General features: G+C 42.8%; 1 protein-coding gene across 1 annotated transcript in view; it reads left to right on the top strand.

Annotated features, from left to right (window-relative positions):
* LCLAT1 (lysocardiolipin acyltransferase 1) overlaps nt 1-19,315 on the top strand; it is an 88,268-nt gene that overhangs the window by 22,732 nt on the left and 46,221 nt on the right. The window contains exons 2-3 of the mRNA XM_081904289.1: nt 10,833-11,001; nt 15,934-16,132. Coding sequence (XP_081760415.1) covers nt 10,837-11,001; nt 15,934-16,132 — 364 coding nt within the window. The 5' untranslated portion in view covers nt 10,833-10,836. The remainder of the gene's footprint in view (nt 1-10,832; nt 11,002-15,933; nt 16,133-19,315) is intronic.

Genomic DNA, 19,315 nt, shown 5'->3' with positions numbered 1-19,315 from the left:
GGCGAGGGACTGGGTTCGGCCCCTGATGGCAGCCAATAACGAAATCTTAAAGGACACAATGAAGTTTTTTCGCGCCATGGACTTGATGTTTTCCAGCGAGATTGAGCAGGGGGTGGTGCGCAGGAAGTTAATGGCATGTAAACAAGGGAGCCGATCTGTACGTGAGTACTGGACTGAGTTCACCATGCTGATTCACAGACTGGGGTGGGACCTTGCTAGTGAACCTATTCAGATGATGTTTGAAGAAGGTCTGTCTCCATCAGTGAAGGATGAACTTTCCCGGGCACCTAGGGCGGAGTCTATGGATCAGCTGACTAAAGCAGCGCTGTCCATAGGATCACGCCAGGAAGCTAGAGCTATGGAAAAGCGGGAAGAAAAGGGGGAACGTTGGAAGGATTTCCGCATTCCAGAGATTCCGGAGCAGCCTTTCCCGCCAGCAGAGCCGATGGAACTGGGAACAGCGCGCGCGCGCGCAGTTTCAAACACCAGGGAAGAGCGGAAGAAGGAGGGAAAGAGCGGCAAGAGATGCTATCTCTGCCAACAGCCAGGTCACTTTGCCAGAGTCTGTCCGCAAAGGAAGGAATGGCAAGGGATGGCAGGAACTGTTGGGGGGAAGGAGGAGGGAGAAATGAAGGAACAAGTAAAAGCCAACGCCTGGTTGCCAACATCAGGGCACAGCAGCCAGGCCAGGGAGTAGTGAACGTGCCCACGCCGGAACCTCCAAGACCAGCGCTTGTGATAGAGGTGTTGCTGGAACTGGCAAACGGACACCCACTAAAGATAAAAGCGCTATTGGACTCAGGTAGCTCATGTAATTTCATGAGTAAGGAGTTTGCAGCGGAACATCAGATACAGACTATCCCATTAAGTAAGCCTTTGCAGGTTACCACAATTGATGGGAGGGAGCTGTTGGGAGGAGAAGTGAGCCAACAGACTGTACCTATGATAATGAGGGTGGCACGGCACACAGAACTGATTGCGTTTAACGTAGCCACCTTGGGAGGAGCCCCTATTATCTTGGGAATGAGCTGGCTGGCACTACACGATCCGCTAGTAGGCTGGCATCAGAGAGTGGTTTCCTTTGGATCAGCACATTGCCTAGAACACTGCAAGGAGGGAGAGGCGCAGGCAGGTGCCAGGGCCACTCTAGCAGGGGTGGAAGTGATGGACAAGGGGAAGGTGCCACCGCAATACGCTGATTTAATTGACGTATTCAGCGAAAAAGAAGCAGATAAACTGCCCCCGCACAGACCCTTTGACTGTCAAATCACCTTACTCCCAGGAGCACAATTGCCAGTGGGCAAGCTGTATGCAATGTCAGACAGTGAGATGCAGGAGTTAAGGGAGTTCATTGACAAGAATCTTAAGCGAGGTTTCATCAGAGAGTCACGAGCAGTGGGGGGCAGTCCAGTGTTCTTTGTGGACAAGAAACACACGGGCAAGCCCAGACTTGTGTGTGATTTCAGGTCCCTGAATGCAGTGTCAGAACCAGTGACTTTCCCTATGCCTAGAATTGATGACATTCTGACACAGGTGAGAAAAGGGAAAATTTTTACCAAGCTGGACCTTAGGGGGGCATATAACTTGATACGTGTGAGGAAGGGGGATGAGTGGAAGACCACTATGTTCACCCCCTTGGGGGCCTTTGAGTACCTCGTTATGCCCTTCGGATTACAAGGAGGCTCCGCCTGTTTTCAATCATTCATGAATCACGTCCTGGGGCCATTGCTCTACAAGAACTGCGTAGCGTTCTTAGATGACGTCCTGGTGTACTCAGAGAATGAGGAGCAGCATGTGCGAGATGTAAGAGAGGTACTGAGCAAACTTCGAGAAAACCGGCTGTGGGTGAAACTGGAGAAGTGTCAGTTTCATACCAGGGAGGTGGAATTCCTGGGGTACCGGTTGTCTGACAAGGGATTGGCCATGGATCCCAGCAAGGTTCAAGCGGTACTGGAATGGAAAACACCAAAGACCAAGAAGGACGTGCAAAGGTTCCTGGGCTTCGGAAACTTCTATAGGAAGTTCATCAAAAACTTTGCCCATTTGACTGCGCCCATCACGGATTGTCTTAGTAGCAAAAAAAAATTTGTTTGGACGGAAGAAGCGCAGCAGGCGTTCGAACGCCTAAAGCAGGCGTTTGCGTCGGAAGAGCAGCTTCTGCACGTGGATCTACAAAAACCAATGAGAGTGGAGACTGATGCGTCAGACCGAGCGGTGGGGGCCGTGCTTCTCCAGCCGGGAAAGGATACGTCTGAATGGAGACCGTGTGCATTCTTTTCGCGAAAATTGAACAAATCCGAGAGGAACTACACGGTGTACGACAGAGAACTGCTCGCCATTCATGAAGCATTCCGGAAATGGCGGCACTTGCTGATTGGGGCGCAACACAAGGTTCAAGTCCGAACTGACCACAAAAATCTGGAATATTGGAGAACAGCTCGAGTGCTGAACCAGAGACAAGTGCGATGGGCTCAGGAGTTCTCCAAGTTCCACTTTGAGATTCGTTACGTGCCAGGCTCAGAGAACGTGAGAGCGGATGCCCTTTCCAGGAAACCTGAGTACTTAGAGGGGGAGGGAGCGCCTGAGGCAAGGCATGTAATATCTGAAGACCGCTGGGTGTGTGGGGCGGCATTGGTGGGGCAAAGGGAACTGATGGAAGGGACGGAGAACGATGCATACGCCCAAGAGAAACTCAGAGAACTCAGGAGGACAGAAGAGAACACAGGGGGGTTTGAAGAAAAGAACGGGGCGTTATATTACAAAGGGGCACTGTACATACCAGATGGGGAACTGAGGGGGAGAGTACTCAAGCAGTTGCATGACAGCCCCACAGCGGGGCATTTTGGACAGCACAAAACCATGTGGTTGGTTACCAGGGAGTTTTGGTGGCCCAAGGTGAGGGAGGACGTGCGGGAATATGTCAGGGGTTGCGACAGGTGCCAGCGAGCAAAAGGTGAGAGGGTGGCGCCAGCGGGGCTATTACAACCCTTACCCACGCCAGAGAGGCCATGGGAGGCAGTATCCATAGATTTTATGACGGATCTGCCAAAATCCAAAGGCAAAACAGCTGTCATGGTGGTGGTAGATCTATTAACCAAAATGTGTCATTTTATAGCATGTTCACATGCGGTTACAGCGGAAGAGACCGCCAAGTTGTTTGTAGAGCATATTTTCAGGTTGCATGGCGCCCCCTTGAGGGTGGTCAGTGACAGAGGCAAACAATTTACTTCCAGGTTCTGGAGGAAACTTATGAGCTTACTGCAAGTAGAACTCAATTTCTCCACTGCCCGACACCCAGAAACTAATGGGCAAGCGGAAAGGGCAAACGGGATTTTACAACAATACCTGAGGTGTTATATAAAGGACAGAGAAAATGATTGGGTAGATAAGCTACCGCTGGCCGAATTTGCCTACAACAACGCGGAGAATGTGTCCACAGGAATGAGTCCTTTCCTGGCAAACTATGGGTGCCATCCCCGGGCATTCCCAGGAGAGGGAGGGGAGAGGTGGAGCGTGCCGGCGGCGGAAATGTTTTTTGAAGAGATGGAAGCGATTCACCGTCAGCTCCAACTTAACTTAGAGAGAGCCAAGGAGGAATATAAGAAACAAGCAGACAGAAATAGGAGGGAAGGTGAAACCATAAGGGTGGGAGACCGGGTGTGGTTGTCAACCCAAGGTCTACCGTTCAAAGGGGGGAGTAAGAAGTTGAGACCCAAAAGATTGGGACCCTTTGAGGTCATACAGCAGGTCAATCCAGTAGCATTCAAACTCAGACTGCCCAGTCACATGAAATTACATCCAGTATTTCACAGGTCATTACTGTCGCCGTACCGAGAGGGACGGGAGTGGGGGGAGCGTGAGAGAGAGGCCACCCAAGCGCCCGTGATAGAAGAGAGAGAACGCGACATGAACGTGGCAGGAATCATTGATTCCAGGTGGAAGGGGAATCAGGTGGAATATCTGGTAGAATGGGAGGGGGAAGTAGAGTCGGAAAACACTTGGGTACCAGCAGAGGTAGTCAAGGACGAGGTTTTAATAGAAACATTTCACCAGCGTTTTCCAAAAAAACCGCAACCCGTGGCACGATTTAGAAGGGAACACTTTGGGACCACCGATGAGGAAGGAGAGTTTGAAGGGTTCCCAGAGTCAGGGGTGGGTGAGGAAGCCGACTCCGACGAAGAAGAGGAAGACGGGGAGAGAGACGGTACGCCTTGGTTAGAAGTGTTTGAATCCTCGGATGACGAGGAGAGCTCCTTCAGGGGCTTTCCGCCCTCACCGCCAGTGGGAGAGGAGGTGGGGGGGTGTGAAGGGGGCCCTGGGGGGGAGGTGGATGTCAGGGAACTGTCATCCGAGGAAAAAGTGGTGGACAGGCTCCAGCAGAATAGGAGAGACTCTGCAGCAGCGGAGGGAACCAGCAGGGGGAGTGCCAGAGTCACTGCGGAGGAAGGGCTCTGGGACACTTCCAGTGGAAACAGTGAAGAGGTTACTAGACCTCCCTTAGGAACTCCATCCCTTCGCCGGAAACTGTCACGCAGAGAGTCACGAAGGCGCATGTCTGTCAAACAACTTTTATGTTGGCGTAAGTTCCGTAGCCGCCCACTGTCAGATTCTACCAGCGACTAGCGGAGTCATGCTTTGGGGGAGCTCCGTTAGTGCCTGGGTTTGGATGACCAGCCAAACCCCAGCGGGATCCAGCTTTTACGCGCAAGCAGCTCATTATCCCATCATACAGCCTTTAGCTTTTAATTGGAAATGAAAGAAAGCTTGCCTTTTAAACTGCTAGAATAAAGTAGGAACCCCATCAAAGGAAAGAAGTATCCAGCCCCTGCTTGATTATTTTCCCCAGGCTCTGACTTGTTCTGTACTTACCTGGCACAAATAACAGCAAAACTAAAAGCCTCATTATCACATTGTTCACTTCCCAGAACCAAGAGGGCCTGTTAATTACCCAGGCCTTCTATGAGTTATTTTTTCCATGTTTGTTTGACTGTAAACGCAGGATGCATGAAAGAGCCAATCAGAGAAAGGAACATTGTGATGCATGGAATCATGACATCCATACTGCACACAACTTGTTCCCACAGTGGAGATCTGGAGAATGGAAATGAGAATTTCTGTCATCTAATCAGAAATTCTTATAAAATCATTGCAAAATGGTAATTGACACTCTAGAAACCTAAGAAATTGTAAGAATCCTCTGTCTAATTGCTTGTGATGTGAAACCATAACAGTTAATTTGATGCATGTATTGTGAAATTTCTTTTGCATTATTTTTTAAAAGAAAAATACAAGAAATAGCAGGTTATACTGATGAATGCAGTAGCATTTATTTTAGGACACTGGAAGGTTTTTGCACAAACAGGAGACTAGATTGCTGTTCTACTTCTTTAAAATCTACCAAAAAAAATTCTTTCTCAATTTTGGAAGACAATGGAGATACTATTTCTTGAATTATAGTAATTAAAATGATTTGTTCTGAAGAGATGGGAAAGTACAAACCTGAAATTTGGAGTTGCTGAATGACTAGGGCTGCAGTCCTAACCCCACTAATATGGGAGCAAGTCTTATTTAATTCAGGAGGACTAAATGGACATGGTTAGGATTGCACTGTCTGGCCGCATTCTTAACTCATCTAGGAGCACACCTCATTGAAGTCAAGTAGGCTTGTTTAACATTGTACTGTACTGCTGATGGCCTGGTTTGGAAGCTCAGTTCCCAGCTTCCCAATTCATAGTTTAGCAGCCAGGTTAGGAAAGTGGTGTTAAATCACGGCATCCCATTTCAAATGTAATGACTAACTTCAGTTTAATTAAACCAAGATGCAAGTACCGAGGAAGGAGGCAAAGGAGTACATGGTATTGCAAGTTAGGAACTGACACTGACTAGATCTAACAATTTGTTAAAGTTATTTTTGGAAGGTTATAGTCAATAAATAGTGTTGAATGATTTGGGAATATTTGTACATTAGAGTTTCTATATAGATTAGTATGCTTTTGATGCTCTTAGGAGTTTTGGCTTTGAAATATTTTTGTTTTATGTGATTTTGTTATGTGTGTTTTGTATGTTTATTACAATAATAAACACTGGAATAAAAACGCAACTGTTTTGGAAAGTTACTTTCTATTCTTAGCCAAGAATGTTTAAAATTAACTGAAAAATAAAACAAAATATTTTAGGATTTACTGTCCCCTGTTACCTGGAAACAGAAAATGTTTTTCTCTTGCTATGGCAACAAGAAAATGTGAATGTACGATAAACCAATAACTTGGAGTTCTGCCACAAAATAGATGAGAAATCTGTTTAGTGCTGCAGTAGAGTTGTATCTCAAAATTTCCAGCCTCCACTTTGACCTAATTCTTCCCCACACTTCTCAATCTTTTTGTAGAAGTGGAAAATTACTTGGAATAAAGCTTTTATATGGTATTTTAGAAGGTTTGCAAACTTGTTCCTGAATAGGAAAAGATGGTTGTTGAGTGTAGGAAAAAATGTTTCCCTAAGCTGATTAACAAAATGGACCATATTGGGATGGAGTTGCTTTTGCTTTCTTTGGACAAAGTAGTAGCAATGTATTGAATTCAGATTTTGAATGACTACTTCTATTGTGTCATTCAGGAGTGGACATACTGTATATTTTTAAATTCCTAAGAAGCCTTAGATTTTGAGAAGCAAGCAGTGGATCATGGAGAACTTTGGGCAACCAAGTATCTGGGTTGAAGCTTTTTATTTAATTCACAGACAGAGACAAAATGACAAAAAGGATGGTAATTTAGTATTTTTCGGTGACAGGAAGGTTTTAAGAATTTATGCTGAAAGCTCACTGAGAGTTTGCACTGTTCCCCAAGTTTACTGAATACATTTTAAGTTGACATGGACCTAATAATACTGAGATAATGAAGAGCAGCTACTTTCAACCCAACTGTTGGTGCTTAAAGTTCCTTGTTGTTGTTGGCATCTGTCTCAAGAGACAATGCAGTGCGCCTCCAGGGGTGATTATTCTTACTTGCAGAAGGTGAAATGAGACAGAGTACTCAGACTCTTACCCTGGCTGTATTGAGAGGCCATGCTTTTACTTCTGAACCTTTGTCAGCTCGCAAACCATCATTTAGGAGGGGCTTGCTTGAAAATTACAGTTTGTGTCTGCTGCTTGCTGTTATACTGTATATTTACTCACCCCACCACAGCTCACCCAAAATGGAGATAAACAGAGAAAGAAAGGAGAATGAAATCAACTACATCCAGTCCACACGACTCCATTTCCTTACCAAGTGCTTTCCTCTTTTCACTTCACATGTATTGGAGCATTATGATGGACAAGTACCAATATAGTATGGGATGACAACCAAATTGCGAACCATCAGGTGCTGGTGCGCCACAGAGGTGGGAGTTGCTGCACTTCAAAAATGTTAAGCAGAGTGCTGAGCAGATGGATAATGAAAGTGGGCAAGCAGTTCTAAACCATGGATTGCCTACTATGTATTTGGAAGCATAAGCCATGGTGTCGGTTCTTAACTATGGTTAGCAGAAACCATGTACGGCATGATGCTTGAATGAAACCCATGGGTTGGTTGACACATAACATTTTCCCATGATTTAATGCTACATGGATGAGCCTTAACGAGCCTAATGGCCCGATTACTCACCAGAACAAGATGGTTTGACCAATCCTGGCCCAACTTCATTGGCTGCCAGTTAGTTTCCAGGCCCATTTCAAAGAGCTGCTGTTCACTTATAAAGCCTTACACAGCTCAGGACCTCAATACCCTAAGTACAACCTCTCCCCATGCAGACTGACCCAGACCCTGCACTTGTTATCTCTATGTCCCCACTCCTGAGAGTTTTGGAGGGTGGCAAGACAAAAACGGGCCCTTTCTGTGGCGGCTTCCTGACTGTGGAATGCTATTCCCCAGAGAGGCTCACCTGGAAACCATTATTTACATTCTTTAGGTGCCAGGGGACATTTATTTTCATTATTTTATCCCCTTGTTATGCTTTTTATTATGTTTTCACTATTGACGTTCTGTAAAATGTGTTCTTAATGCTGTACACCACCCTGGGATCTTTTGATAAAAGGTAGTACAGTGGTACCTTGGGTTAAGTACTTAATTCGTTCCGGAGGTCCGTTCTTAACCTGAAACTGTTCTTAACCTGAAGCACCACTTTAGCTAATGGCGCCTCTTGCTGCCGCCGCGCCGTCGGAGCACGATTTCTGTTCTCATCCTGAAGCAAAGTTCTTAACCCGAGGTATTATTTCTGGAGTCTGTAACCTGAAGTGTATGTAACCTGAAGTGTATGTAACCCGAGGTACCACTGTATATAGATTGAAATGATGATGATGGAAGTGCAGGGCCCCTTGCATCCAGGAAGAGGACACCTGCCAAGTTTAGTTTCAGCTTCAGAAAATCTTGACTTTGTATTACTTGTGAGCCAGTAATTCTGGCTTAAAGCAAACAGTGGTTAGTTTCTAAAACAAGCAGACCTCAAACCATGGGTTAGCTGGCATGTTTTAACTGCTGATTGTGTTTGCACATAATGCTAAGCCATCATGCTTTGACATTTAAAGTAAACTTGGCAGAGGAGAACAAGGAAAGTAACATGTGAACCTGATGCTTTGCTGAGACTTGTCTCCATGATGCTGAACCATGATTTAGTGTTACATGCAAACGAGCCCAGCAGCTGCATACACCTCCTGCCCCAATGTGCATGGATAATAAGCTTGTGCATTTCTACCTCCAGTGCAGCTGAGAAGAGGATATCAGAAACTTCTGCTTCCATCTTCCATTTTCAACTATCCATGTGTTCTTGTTATGGCTGAATCTGGACAAACTGTACTTAGAGTTAGCTATGATTTATCGAAATAAGCAAAGTTCAAACCATGTTTATGGACCCTGATCTGTTTTAGTAAACCATAGTTAGCATTGTGCACAAAAAGCTAAACCATGGTTCAGCATTACGTGTGAACCAAGACAGTGTGTCAGTGGCAGAGGTGGAACTTCATGCTAGTCCTCCCAAATGCAAATTCGGTGGATTGGATAATATTTCCTGTGTTGCTTACTAAAAATACTCTCTGGCATTCTGAATGAAAAGCTTGACAGACAGCCCTCTCCTTTATAAGCAGTATGTGTGTTTGTGTTTTGTAAACAACAAGAGACTTTTTTTTCTTGTTCTGTTATTTACCAAAACTAAAAGCCACAATTTTCAAAATTCTGTGCTTGTTTGACACAATGTATTTGTTAGATAATTCAGGCACCACTCCATTGTACTCGCATCTTGATTTGCTGGAGAAAGCCAGGTTCTGCATGTTCATGCTTTACTGGAACTTGAAAATAAATGGGCCCCAATGGCTTTGCGTAATAGGTTGCTTTTCCACTGCTATTTCTCCCCACTTCCACCAAACTGAAAGCACTAGTTTCCTGTCTGTCTTGTGTGATTTCTTGCATGTAATTTTAAAGCTGCCTTTTAGAGAGCTCTTCAGAGTAGTGAACAAGAAAAGCCTGTGCTAAGCTCCTCATCTTCTAAACAACCAATTTAATCCTAAATAATGGAAAACTGGCTATTTGCAGATTCTAGTTTAGAAAATTAGTGTTTCCATATTTGTTTAATGATAACAAGGTGGCTGCTATGATGGAAAGTTTCCTAGACAATAATAAGACACTCTTTGGTCCACATTTGGCCAGCAACATTTCTTATTGTATCTAGCACATTTAATAACAGATCTACATTATGGTTCTAACCAACAGTAGAGCTACTCTGATAGTCTTTTCATAATTTATATTATCTTAATTATATTTATAATTTTATTCTGATTATATCTTAATAGAGATTGGCGATGTATTGTATTCATCCCAGAGTCTGTTGCAACGGTGATTTGGGAATTGATGTAGCATTTTTTCTTACAGAGGGGTCAGTTCTGCAGTAACATATTCTGCAGCGGAAGCTGATAAAATTTTAGAGTAAACATAGACAGGGAGATATGCTCCCTTGGACACCCTCATTTGAATTCCCGTTAGGCTGAAGGCCAAACTAAATGTTATGCTAGTGCCATACATGATTTATTCAAAAGCTGACTTGGGGGCCAGAGCTGGACCGGTACCTGGAGGGGGCAGGCTTTAACCCCTTGCCTCTGGTATGGCCTCATTCAGAATCGCATATTCTCACCCCCACCTCAGCATTTCATGTTCCTTTGCTTTTTGAAGTAATGCTTTTATTTAATTATTTTAATTCAACAATTTATGCACAGCTTAGCAGCGTAGTTTCTAAGCAGTGTACAGTGAGGTTACAAAGGAGATGCAACAGGTAAAACAAGTTAAAATTTTTACCAAAAAAGCTTCCTTTTGTTCACCAAGTGCCTGTAGTTCAGGGAGGCAGGCGGCCTGTTTTGATTTCAACTGGGAAAGAGAATTAGGCTGACAATACTGAATGCATGGCTCCTGGCAGATGCAAGCTGTGCACCTGAGCCATGGGGGGACCATTACAGTTTGTGTCTGTTTCAAAACTTTTCAGGGCTCTCTTGGTGCAAAATCCACAAGATCTGTCTTTGCAAAATGGAATGAAAATCACATGCTGAGTACAAATTATAGGGTGGTGGGTTCAGTAATGGTGCAAGTTATCTAGGCAGCTATATTGTGGGTTACACTGGAGGTACTGAGTGGCTTTAAGAAACTGACCATCTCTGGCCTGAGGCTGACTTGCCAACAAACTGGTTTTCTTCCCCTCTCTCCAAAATGTATGCCAGAAATTGAGTACCGTCAATTGAAAAGCTTGGAGAGGAGCCAATTCAGGAAGACATCAACATTGAAGCTGTTTCCATAAACACCTTTCTTTCTCTTTTTCAGAGCCATGGTGTCATGGAAAGGAATTTATTTTGTACTTACACTATTCTTGGGAAGTTTTTTCGGAAGCATTTTCATGCTTGGCCCCTTGCTGCCATTGATGTTTTTCTCCCCATCTTGGTATCGTTGGGTCACTGATCGCGTTGTGGCTACTTGGCTTACACTTCCAGTGGTAAGTTGCTTATATCTTACATCTTATGAAAAGTCCCAACTGCTCAAACCACCCAGACTTAAAATGCCAAACAATGACTTTTTATATTCAATATTTGGACTTAGTTTCAGGTATAGAATTGCAGCCATGCAACACAACCTTGCTCTGTTCAGTAGACCTTATTATCCTAAGTGTACCTAGGATTGCAGGCATAATCTTCTATGTGCTGTCAGGATAAGCTTCAGAGCTAATGGCAGAGGGTGATGGACAACTGTGTCTAAACTTGAGACAGAGATGGGAGGTGTCTGGACTGGAAAGACTTTGGCAGATGGCCAAAATGACAAACTATAGAAGGGCCAAGGAAGAACAGCTATCAGATAAGTTAACAGTACTCCTTGTTCTGTTCTGGAATGGAAAATTCAATTATAATATTCAGCAGTCTGCTTTATTGTAAGGTATCTTTGTTTCTTCATTCTCTGAATGATCCACCTTTAATTATTCATCAACAAGTGGTCATGTTTTTTCCTTCTTTTCCATGTAAAATATAGTAATTTATTTGAGAGAGATAAAAAAAAGATAGGATTTCCTGGTTGGAATGGTTTGAGATGAACTCCTATGCTTAATAGCTGTAACCCTCAGGTCACTTCTTTCCAGCACATAGTGTCCTCAGCCTGACAAGGTCACCACCTATTAACCCTAATATATCAGTGTAATGACAGTGAAGTCTTTTAAAAATAATTTGTAAGCTTTAGATGGTTAGCAGACCAGTAATACACTTTTTTAAAACAAAATTTTTACCAGACCTCTTAAATGTTACCTATGTGTTCATTTCACTGTACAGTGGACCGTCCAGTTACATACCACTCTGGTTACGTAACTTTCAGGTTACGAACACAGCAAACCCAGAAGTGTATCCTTCTGGGTTTTGCCGCATGTGCAGAAACGGCGCCTCTGGTTACGTTTTTTTTTTTTTGGGTGCACACGGACCCCTGGAATGAATTAAATTCATATCTGGAGGGTCCACTATATTGATGGGTTTCTTGTTTTTCTGCTGTTTAACTGTGTGGCTTAACAACAACTTTGTTGTTGTTGGTTGACATGATTTTTGTTTCTAAGCTTACTTGAGGAGTAAGGTGACAAGGCAGAGTAGCCATCAAAGCAGTATCCTATGCTGGGTATCTGTGTTAATCAGGAGTACATGCACATACATCTCATATAGACCCTAAAAACTATAGAAAAGAAGCACCGGGCGAATGAATGTGTATGAAGTTTGACTATGGTTGCAGCAGAACGCTGGCTGACTGTTGAAGGAAGGGAAAATGAGAGAGAATGGGACAGAGTGTCCTGTAAGATCCTGGTTGGTCAGCTGGAACCCTGAACAGGAACACTTCACACTGCAACATTTTGTTGCAGGTCCCACTTGGATTTTAGCATAATGCTGAAATCAGAATGGAAGAAAATGTATAGGTCTGAAGTTCTGTAGTTCAACCATCTCATCCCCAGCACTATGTTTATGAACTGTAGTCTCACAGAAACACGTGAACACTGCTGTTCAGTGTTTAAAAAACAACAGCAGTGGGGAGTTATAATTGTGCCCTGAGACAGCAGCCCAAAGAAGATTAATTTGAAGCCAGCTCCATTGAACTCAGTGGGAACTTGGTGAGTCTTTGGAAATAAATCAATGTAGGAACAAACTGTTTTCTTCTGATCATGTATTTGATTCATTTCCTGAATTATCGTAATGCCAGCATTTTTAGAGAGTCTACCAGGTGTGCCTCCCTCCTCTACAATTCTATGATTCCTGCCTTCTTAAAATGGATTTCAAATATCTAATAATACTGCACAGAGGCTATGCATTTAGAGGTTTGCAAATATTTAGAATCTGTAAATAATCTGTACCATATAGTCACTTACATATTACTTTGTTTTCTCTGAGCAGAGCTCTGAAATAAAAATTCTGGCTAAAAATTCTTTCATTCAAGGCTGATAGCATATTAAAAACCTGTTTTTAATAAGGAACAACTTATTGGCTGATAGTAGAAGTAGTGGAACTTACAAATATGTCCCATGGTATATGTTTCTTTGTCTGCTTTGTCATGCATAAGCCCTGAAGTGACTAATTCTCTAGTTCTCATTTTTTTCATAAGATGATGATGATGATCTCATTTATATCCCACCTTTCCCCCAAGGAGCTCAAGGTGACGTAAATGTATGGAATTTTAGGTACAAAATCATTGATTTGTACAGTTGGAAGGGACCCTGTGGGTCATCTAGTCCAACCCACTGCAATACAGGAATCTCAACTAGATCACACATGGCAGATGACTATCCAATCTTTGCTTAAAAACCCCTAAGGAAGGAGAGTCCACCACCTCTCATGGAAGTCTGTTCCAGTCTCAAACAGCCCTGACCTTCCCCATTTTATCCTCATAACAACCCTGTGGGGTTAATGAGGCTGAGAGGCAGTGAATGGCCCAAGGCCACCCAGTGAGCTTCATGACTGAATGGCTCAGTCCCTAGTGCAGCATTCAAATCACAGCACCACACAGGTATTACATATAGACTGATGACACCCAAAAAATACCTCCTGTACCCTACGTATCTGATCCACTTCCTGTACCCCGTGTGATCCAACCATTGGAGGACAAAAGTGGCTTCACGTAGGATGGAAAACTTTCCTTCTGTGAAATTCCTTAAGGTGCCTTATTTTAAGATTTAAGCCATAGAGTCCAGCAATCTTACCTATATAATGGCACAACATTTATTTGTTTGTTTGTTTAACTCACTACATTTATGTACTGCAAGAAGCTCAGGGGTGTGTGTGGCTCTTCACCCTCTTCATTTTATTAGGATAACAACCCTTGGGGTAGGTTGGATTGAGAAAGAGTGGTAGACTGGGGATTTGAATCTGTGTCTCCTCAGTCCTAGTCCATCTGTTGCACCATGATGACCCCACGATGCATTTAGAAAGCTTTCAGATGGGGCATGAGGGCCACAGTACTCACTGTTTTCCTCTTTGGAGATATACTACTTCTGAGCGTGGGGACTCCAGTTATCTATTATTACTGATAGGGAAGACTTCCATGGGCAAAACTGAGGTTGAGAAAGTAGGAATGGTTTTGATGGATGAAGTTGGGCTGGGGAACACTTGCAGCGCACACACTTGTTGGAGGCAGCAGCTACCACTGTGTGTTAATAGTTGTAAGCAACATGTTAATGAGCAAAACGATCTCTCTCCCACCTTGATAGATGGTCAGTCCGAATAGTGGTGCAGAGTTTGCTATGCTTTTATAATGGTTCATTTTTAACCTTGATCAATAATAACATGCCAGTACTGCAGTTAGCTGAGTCATCCATTAATGCTTTATGCTCTTTATATAGTTCATTTCACACAGGGAACTAAAAGCCCTTCACAGAGGTAAGTGACATCTCTGTTGATTAGATGAGACATTGTCTGTCTTATTTCCTTGTTCCTTCATCTTTTCTAATTCTAATGCTGTTTTATATTCCAAACGTCAAGGTTTATTTTGGGTTAGAAGGCTTCACTTTTCCCTTTGGGTAGTTCAGGGAAGAAAATTGGTGTTTTGATTCTATTGTAGGTCTGGGTGCCTTCGTCACCTTTTCTGGCATTGCAATTGGTTGTTTTTAACCATAATCTTTGTATCCCAACCTTTCTCTGAAAAGCTCAAGATTGCATGTCCATAGTTACTTTATTCTTGAAGCAACTCTGTGATCAGATAGGCAGGAAGAAAGTTATTTCCTCTATAATTTGAAGCTGGATAACCGTAACTGTTCAAATAGTGTAAATACTATTCACGTGTAGTTATTTTAAAATGTCTTTTCTAATAACAATTCAAGTTGATGTGCAACTTTTTTATATATAAAAATGACATTTCATACAAATTATAACAATACAGATAAATTATGTCAGGGGTGGGGAACTTCTGACTTACAAGCCAATATTGGCCCGTTCTCAATTTGACCCACAAAGCCATTTTCCCAAAGTCACTTCCACCCTTCTGCTAATGTCACTCATGACATCATCTGATGGATGGGAAGCTACGGTTAAATCCTGCGTTGGCTGCATTCCTGTTCCGAGCAAGAAACAGGAGAGCAGCACAGCTGAAGCAGCAGGATTTGACCTCCATGCTTGTCAGCTGATAAATCCTGCTTGGTTTGGCTGGATTCCATGCAGCACCTTCCTGATTCAGAAAGGGGGCTGTATGGAAACTCCTGCTGAAATGGAGGGAGCCACTGACCTTGCAAGGTGCTTTGAAGTCCTGACTTTGGGACTACAAAGCACCCTGCAGCTGACATAATAGGGAAGTCAGGTGATTGACAGGTGGGTTGTCCTGTGAGGTGTATCATTCAGCCCATGGAGCCAAAATGGTTTCCCATCCCTGAGTTAAACGATTCTGCTGTGCAGCAAACCACAACCTGACCAGTCTATGGACAGAAAGAGCAGTTTCAGAGAAATGCATAAAGAGATTGGTGTGGTATGAAGCTTCCCGGAAGAAGTAATCCAAAGGGTAGATGCTATCAGGCAGGAGATCCCACAGCACAGGCAAATCTTGCTTCATGCATGGAAGGGTGAAGGTGTTCATTGTTTGGGGAGATAAATATGACTGCCTTGAATTAATGTGTCTATTTTCTGCTGCTTTCACCATAACTATAATGGTTCTTCTGAATCATGTGGTTATTTTTCCCTGCAGTAGGTGCTCTGTAATAGTCCCATTGGTACTGTACAGTTGAACAGTATGCTGCTCCTCAAATGCTTTCCCCAAACCATTGTGCTGAATACTTTTTAAAAACTAGGTACATCTTAGAAATATGCACTGGCTACTATAAACCTTTGGTGCAAGATAATGTCTTGATTTATATCATTGTAAATTATTTGTGCTCAGATATTTGCATGTTTTCAAAGTTAATATAAAATCAAATTATTTCTCTTAGGCCTTACTGGAGATTGTATTTGGAGCAAAAGTGGTTATAACAGGTGATGGATTCATCCCCGGAGAAAGAAGTGTCATTATCATGAACCACCGAACTCGAATGGACTGGATGTTCCTATGGAACTGCCTGCTGAGATATAGCTACCTCAGACTTGAAAAAATATGTCTCAAATCTAGCCTCAAAGGCATTCCAGGATTTGGTAGGTCACCAACATGATAAAAACTTTCTTTTTTGTTTAGCTTTATATGTTGTTGTAATATTTGCTACCTTATATGGTAGTTCAGAATATTTGATTTCAGCTCTGCTGTTTTTATAATGATGGGTTTCATTGTTCTGTTTATTATTTTTCGGCATTATTGTTAGCTGTCTTAAGGGATCTGTGGAGCCAAGCAGAAAGAGAAAAAATCCAAAATGATATCTAAAACCTTCTGTCTATTAAGCATGTAAACTGCTTTCCAATTCACATAGTCTAAAATAATTTGTTTCCAAAAATGTGTCTTAAAATATTACTGTCTTCAAATTAGATGCATATTTGTTTGTGCTGTCTTGTTTTATTGCACAGTAGTCAAACTCTTAGAAGACAAATCCCATTTCTTTTTCTGATAGACATTCAAGTTTGGATCAGGGAATGCTGTGGACATAGTGTATCTTGATTTCAGTAAGGCTATTGACAGTCTCCCATTCTAGTCTTGCAGAGAAGCTGGTCTGGATGAGGTAACTGTTAGGTGGATTTGTTGGTCGGCTTGATGACCTTCAGCATACAAGTAGACAGGGCCCAGACTAACAAAATAAAATTCAGTAGGGACAAATATAAGGTTCTATACTTTGGCAGGAAGAACAGCTGCACAAATATACGATGAGGGACACATGGATTACCAGTAGTACATGTGAGAAGGTCTCTTGGTGGACCACAAGCTTAACATGAATCAACAGTGGTTGAATCAAAAGGCTAATGTTTTTCTAGGCTGCATCAACAGAGGTTTAGTGTCCTTATCAGGGGAAGTAATAGTACTGCTGTATTCTGTCTTGGTGAGACCCACCTGTAGTAGTGTCTAGTTCTGGGTGCCAAATTTAAGAAGGATATTGACAAGCTGGAACATTTGCAGAGGAGGGCAACCAAGATGATCAAGGGTCTGGAAACCAAGCTGTATGAGGAACAGTTGAAGGAGCTAGGTATGTTTAGCCTGGAAAAGAGGAGGCATAAGAAGCGCTCAGTTGGATCAGACCAAAAGCTGCTTATTTTTTAGCATCCTGTTTCCCACAATGCCTTTTAAGAAATTTGTAAGCAAGACCAATGGGCAGTAGCCCTCTCCCACAACCATTATTCTGGGGCATGCTCCCTCTCTGCCTGCCTGGAGGCAGCATATAGCTATCATGAGTGGTAGTCATTGATAACACTATCCTTTTTTATTCTTGGTTTAAAAACTTATTAAGAACATTTATTCTTACCTACTCAGTACTGAAGATTCTGCTGTTCACAGCTGTGTTATTTTGATGGAATGTAAGTGACAGAAAGGAAACAACAAAGAGCCCATTCAGTTGTAACGAACCATCACCTTTAAAGCCAACAATGCATTTTGGGCCTGGAGCGCTCCTCTCCCTTTTAAACAAACCACAATAGAATCTCTGAAACTGATGTGTGCCATAATAAACTAAGGTTTATTAGGCCAAGTTCATCACGTCACAACTGGCCTGTGAAGTAGTTCTTCCCTTCCCTTTCCTTTTGCATTTAGAAGGGGCAGAAAATAAACAGAAACTCTTCAAATGTAGCCATGGCACTGTCAGCCTCAATCAACATGAGAAGTCTCAAGGCATTGTTTGTATTCTCTTTATCTTATACAGTGGTACCTCGGGTTACATATGCTTCAGGTTATATACGCTTCAGGTTACAGACTCCGCTAACCCAGAAATAGTACCTTGGGTTAAGAACTTTGCTTCAGGATGAGAGCAGAAATCATGCTCCGGCAGCACAGCGGCAGCAGGAGGCCCCATTAGCTAAAGTGGTGCTTCAGGTTAAGAACAGTTTCAGGTCAAGAATGGACCTCCGGAACGAATTAAGTACTTAATCCGAGGTACCACTGTATACAATATATCCTAGTGTGTTGATAATAGATAGTGTGGTACACATACCAATTATGTAAGGGGCTACGCATGTAGCCTGTGTTGAAACTTTCTAAGCACACAAGTGTAGCCCTCCTGGATCAGCTCCAAAGACCTATCTAGTCCAGCCTTCTGTTCCTCATAGTGGCCAGCCAGGTGCCTATTATGGGAAGCCCACAAGCAGGATGTTCACTTAGCAAAAGCTGTTCACTTCACTGGTTCACAAAAATATACTTTATTTGATGTGTACACTTGTAAAAATTAAGTTAACTGGCCACCCTCCTCTAGTTAAAGTTCTGATTGTATTTATTGCTTTCACTCACTATTCTACTATTACTTTGATTTCTCAGCTGATATCACCAGAAACTATTAAGGTACTGGTTGCATTGTGCATACCAATCTTCAGTTTTGTTCTGTTGAACGTATAGGCTCTAACAAGCTTTCACTTCTCAAACAAAATTTTCACCAGTTTAATCATACCCATTTATTGCTAGGCCATCTTTACTCTTTCACCAATTAACTTGTGGAATGTATGGTATGGTACAGTTCACTTACCAGTGGTATAACTGTAAGAATGAACAAAGAGTACCGTGGAGAGCATTTGCCTTTTTTCTTTTAATTACTTACCATTCTTAAAACTTAAATTACCCATTAGAGCTTCTGCCAGTAATAAGCAAATATCAGCAAGGACGGCTTGATGATGATAACTTCAATTTGTTTTGCCAAAATCCTGGAGCCGTATTCAATGCTGCTGCAGTGGATTTCCATGCATGCATGTGGAGCTTCCTTTTTTATCTCCTATCCTTTGCAGCCCCCCTTCTCACATTCTTATAATCAGCTCTGAAGGTTTGGGGATATCTTCAGAGAAGATTTTGGGGGTGCACAGGGAAAGAGAGGAAACAGAGGTCCCATTGCACCTCTGGAACTCTGCACATGGAACATTGAATACAACCCTTGGTATTTACTGGCTGTTCAGTCAGTCAGTCAGTCAGTCAATTAGTTATTAAATCCTATCTTTGGGGATATAAATCCTTCCAAAAAATACATTAACAAAATCACAATAACATTAAATGTAACATTTTATCAGTATCCTTCTCAGTTAGCAATTGATGCTAGATGACTCCGCATGAGGAATGGGAAGATCCAGATCAAGCAAGTTCTAAATTGGTGTTTGCCTGCCTCTCTCTCTCTCTCTCTCTCTTCCTCTCCTGGTGTTCTTTCCACAGCAAAGTGGGAAGTTATATTAGGGTTTGTGGGTCACAGCTCCTTTCTGTGCAAGTGA

The sequence above is a fragment of the Podarcis melisellensis genome (assembly GCF_964234715.1).
Source record: "Podarcis melisellensis genome assembly, chromosome: 3".
NCBI classification, from domain to species: domain Eukaryota; kingdom Metazoa; phylum Chordata; class Lepidosauria; order Squamata; family Lacertidae; genus Podarcis; species Podarcis melisellensis.
Note: the sequence above shows the minus strand (reverse complement) of the source record. Positions and strands in the feature narration are given on the sequence as shown.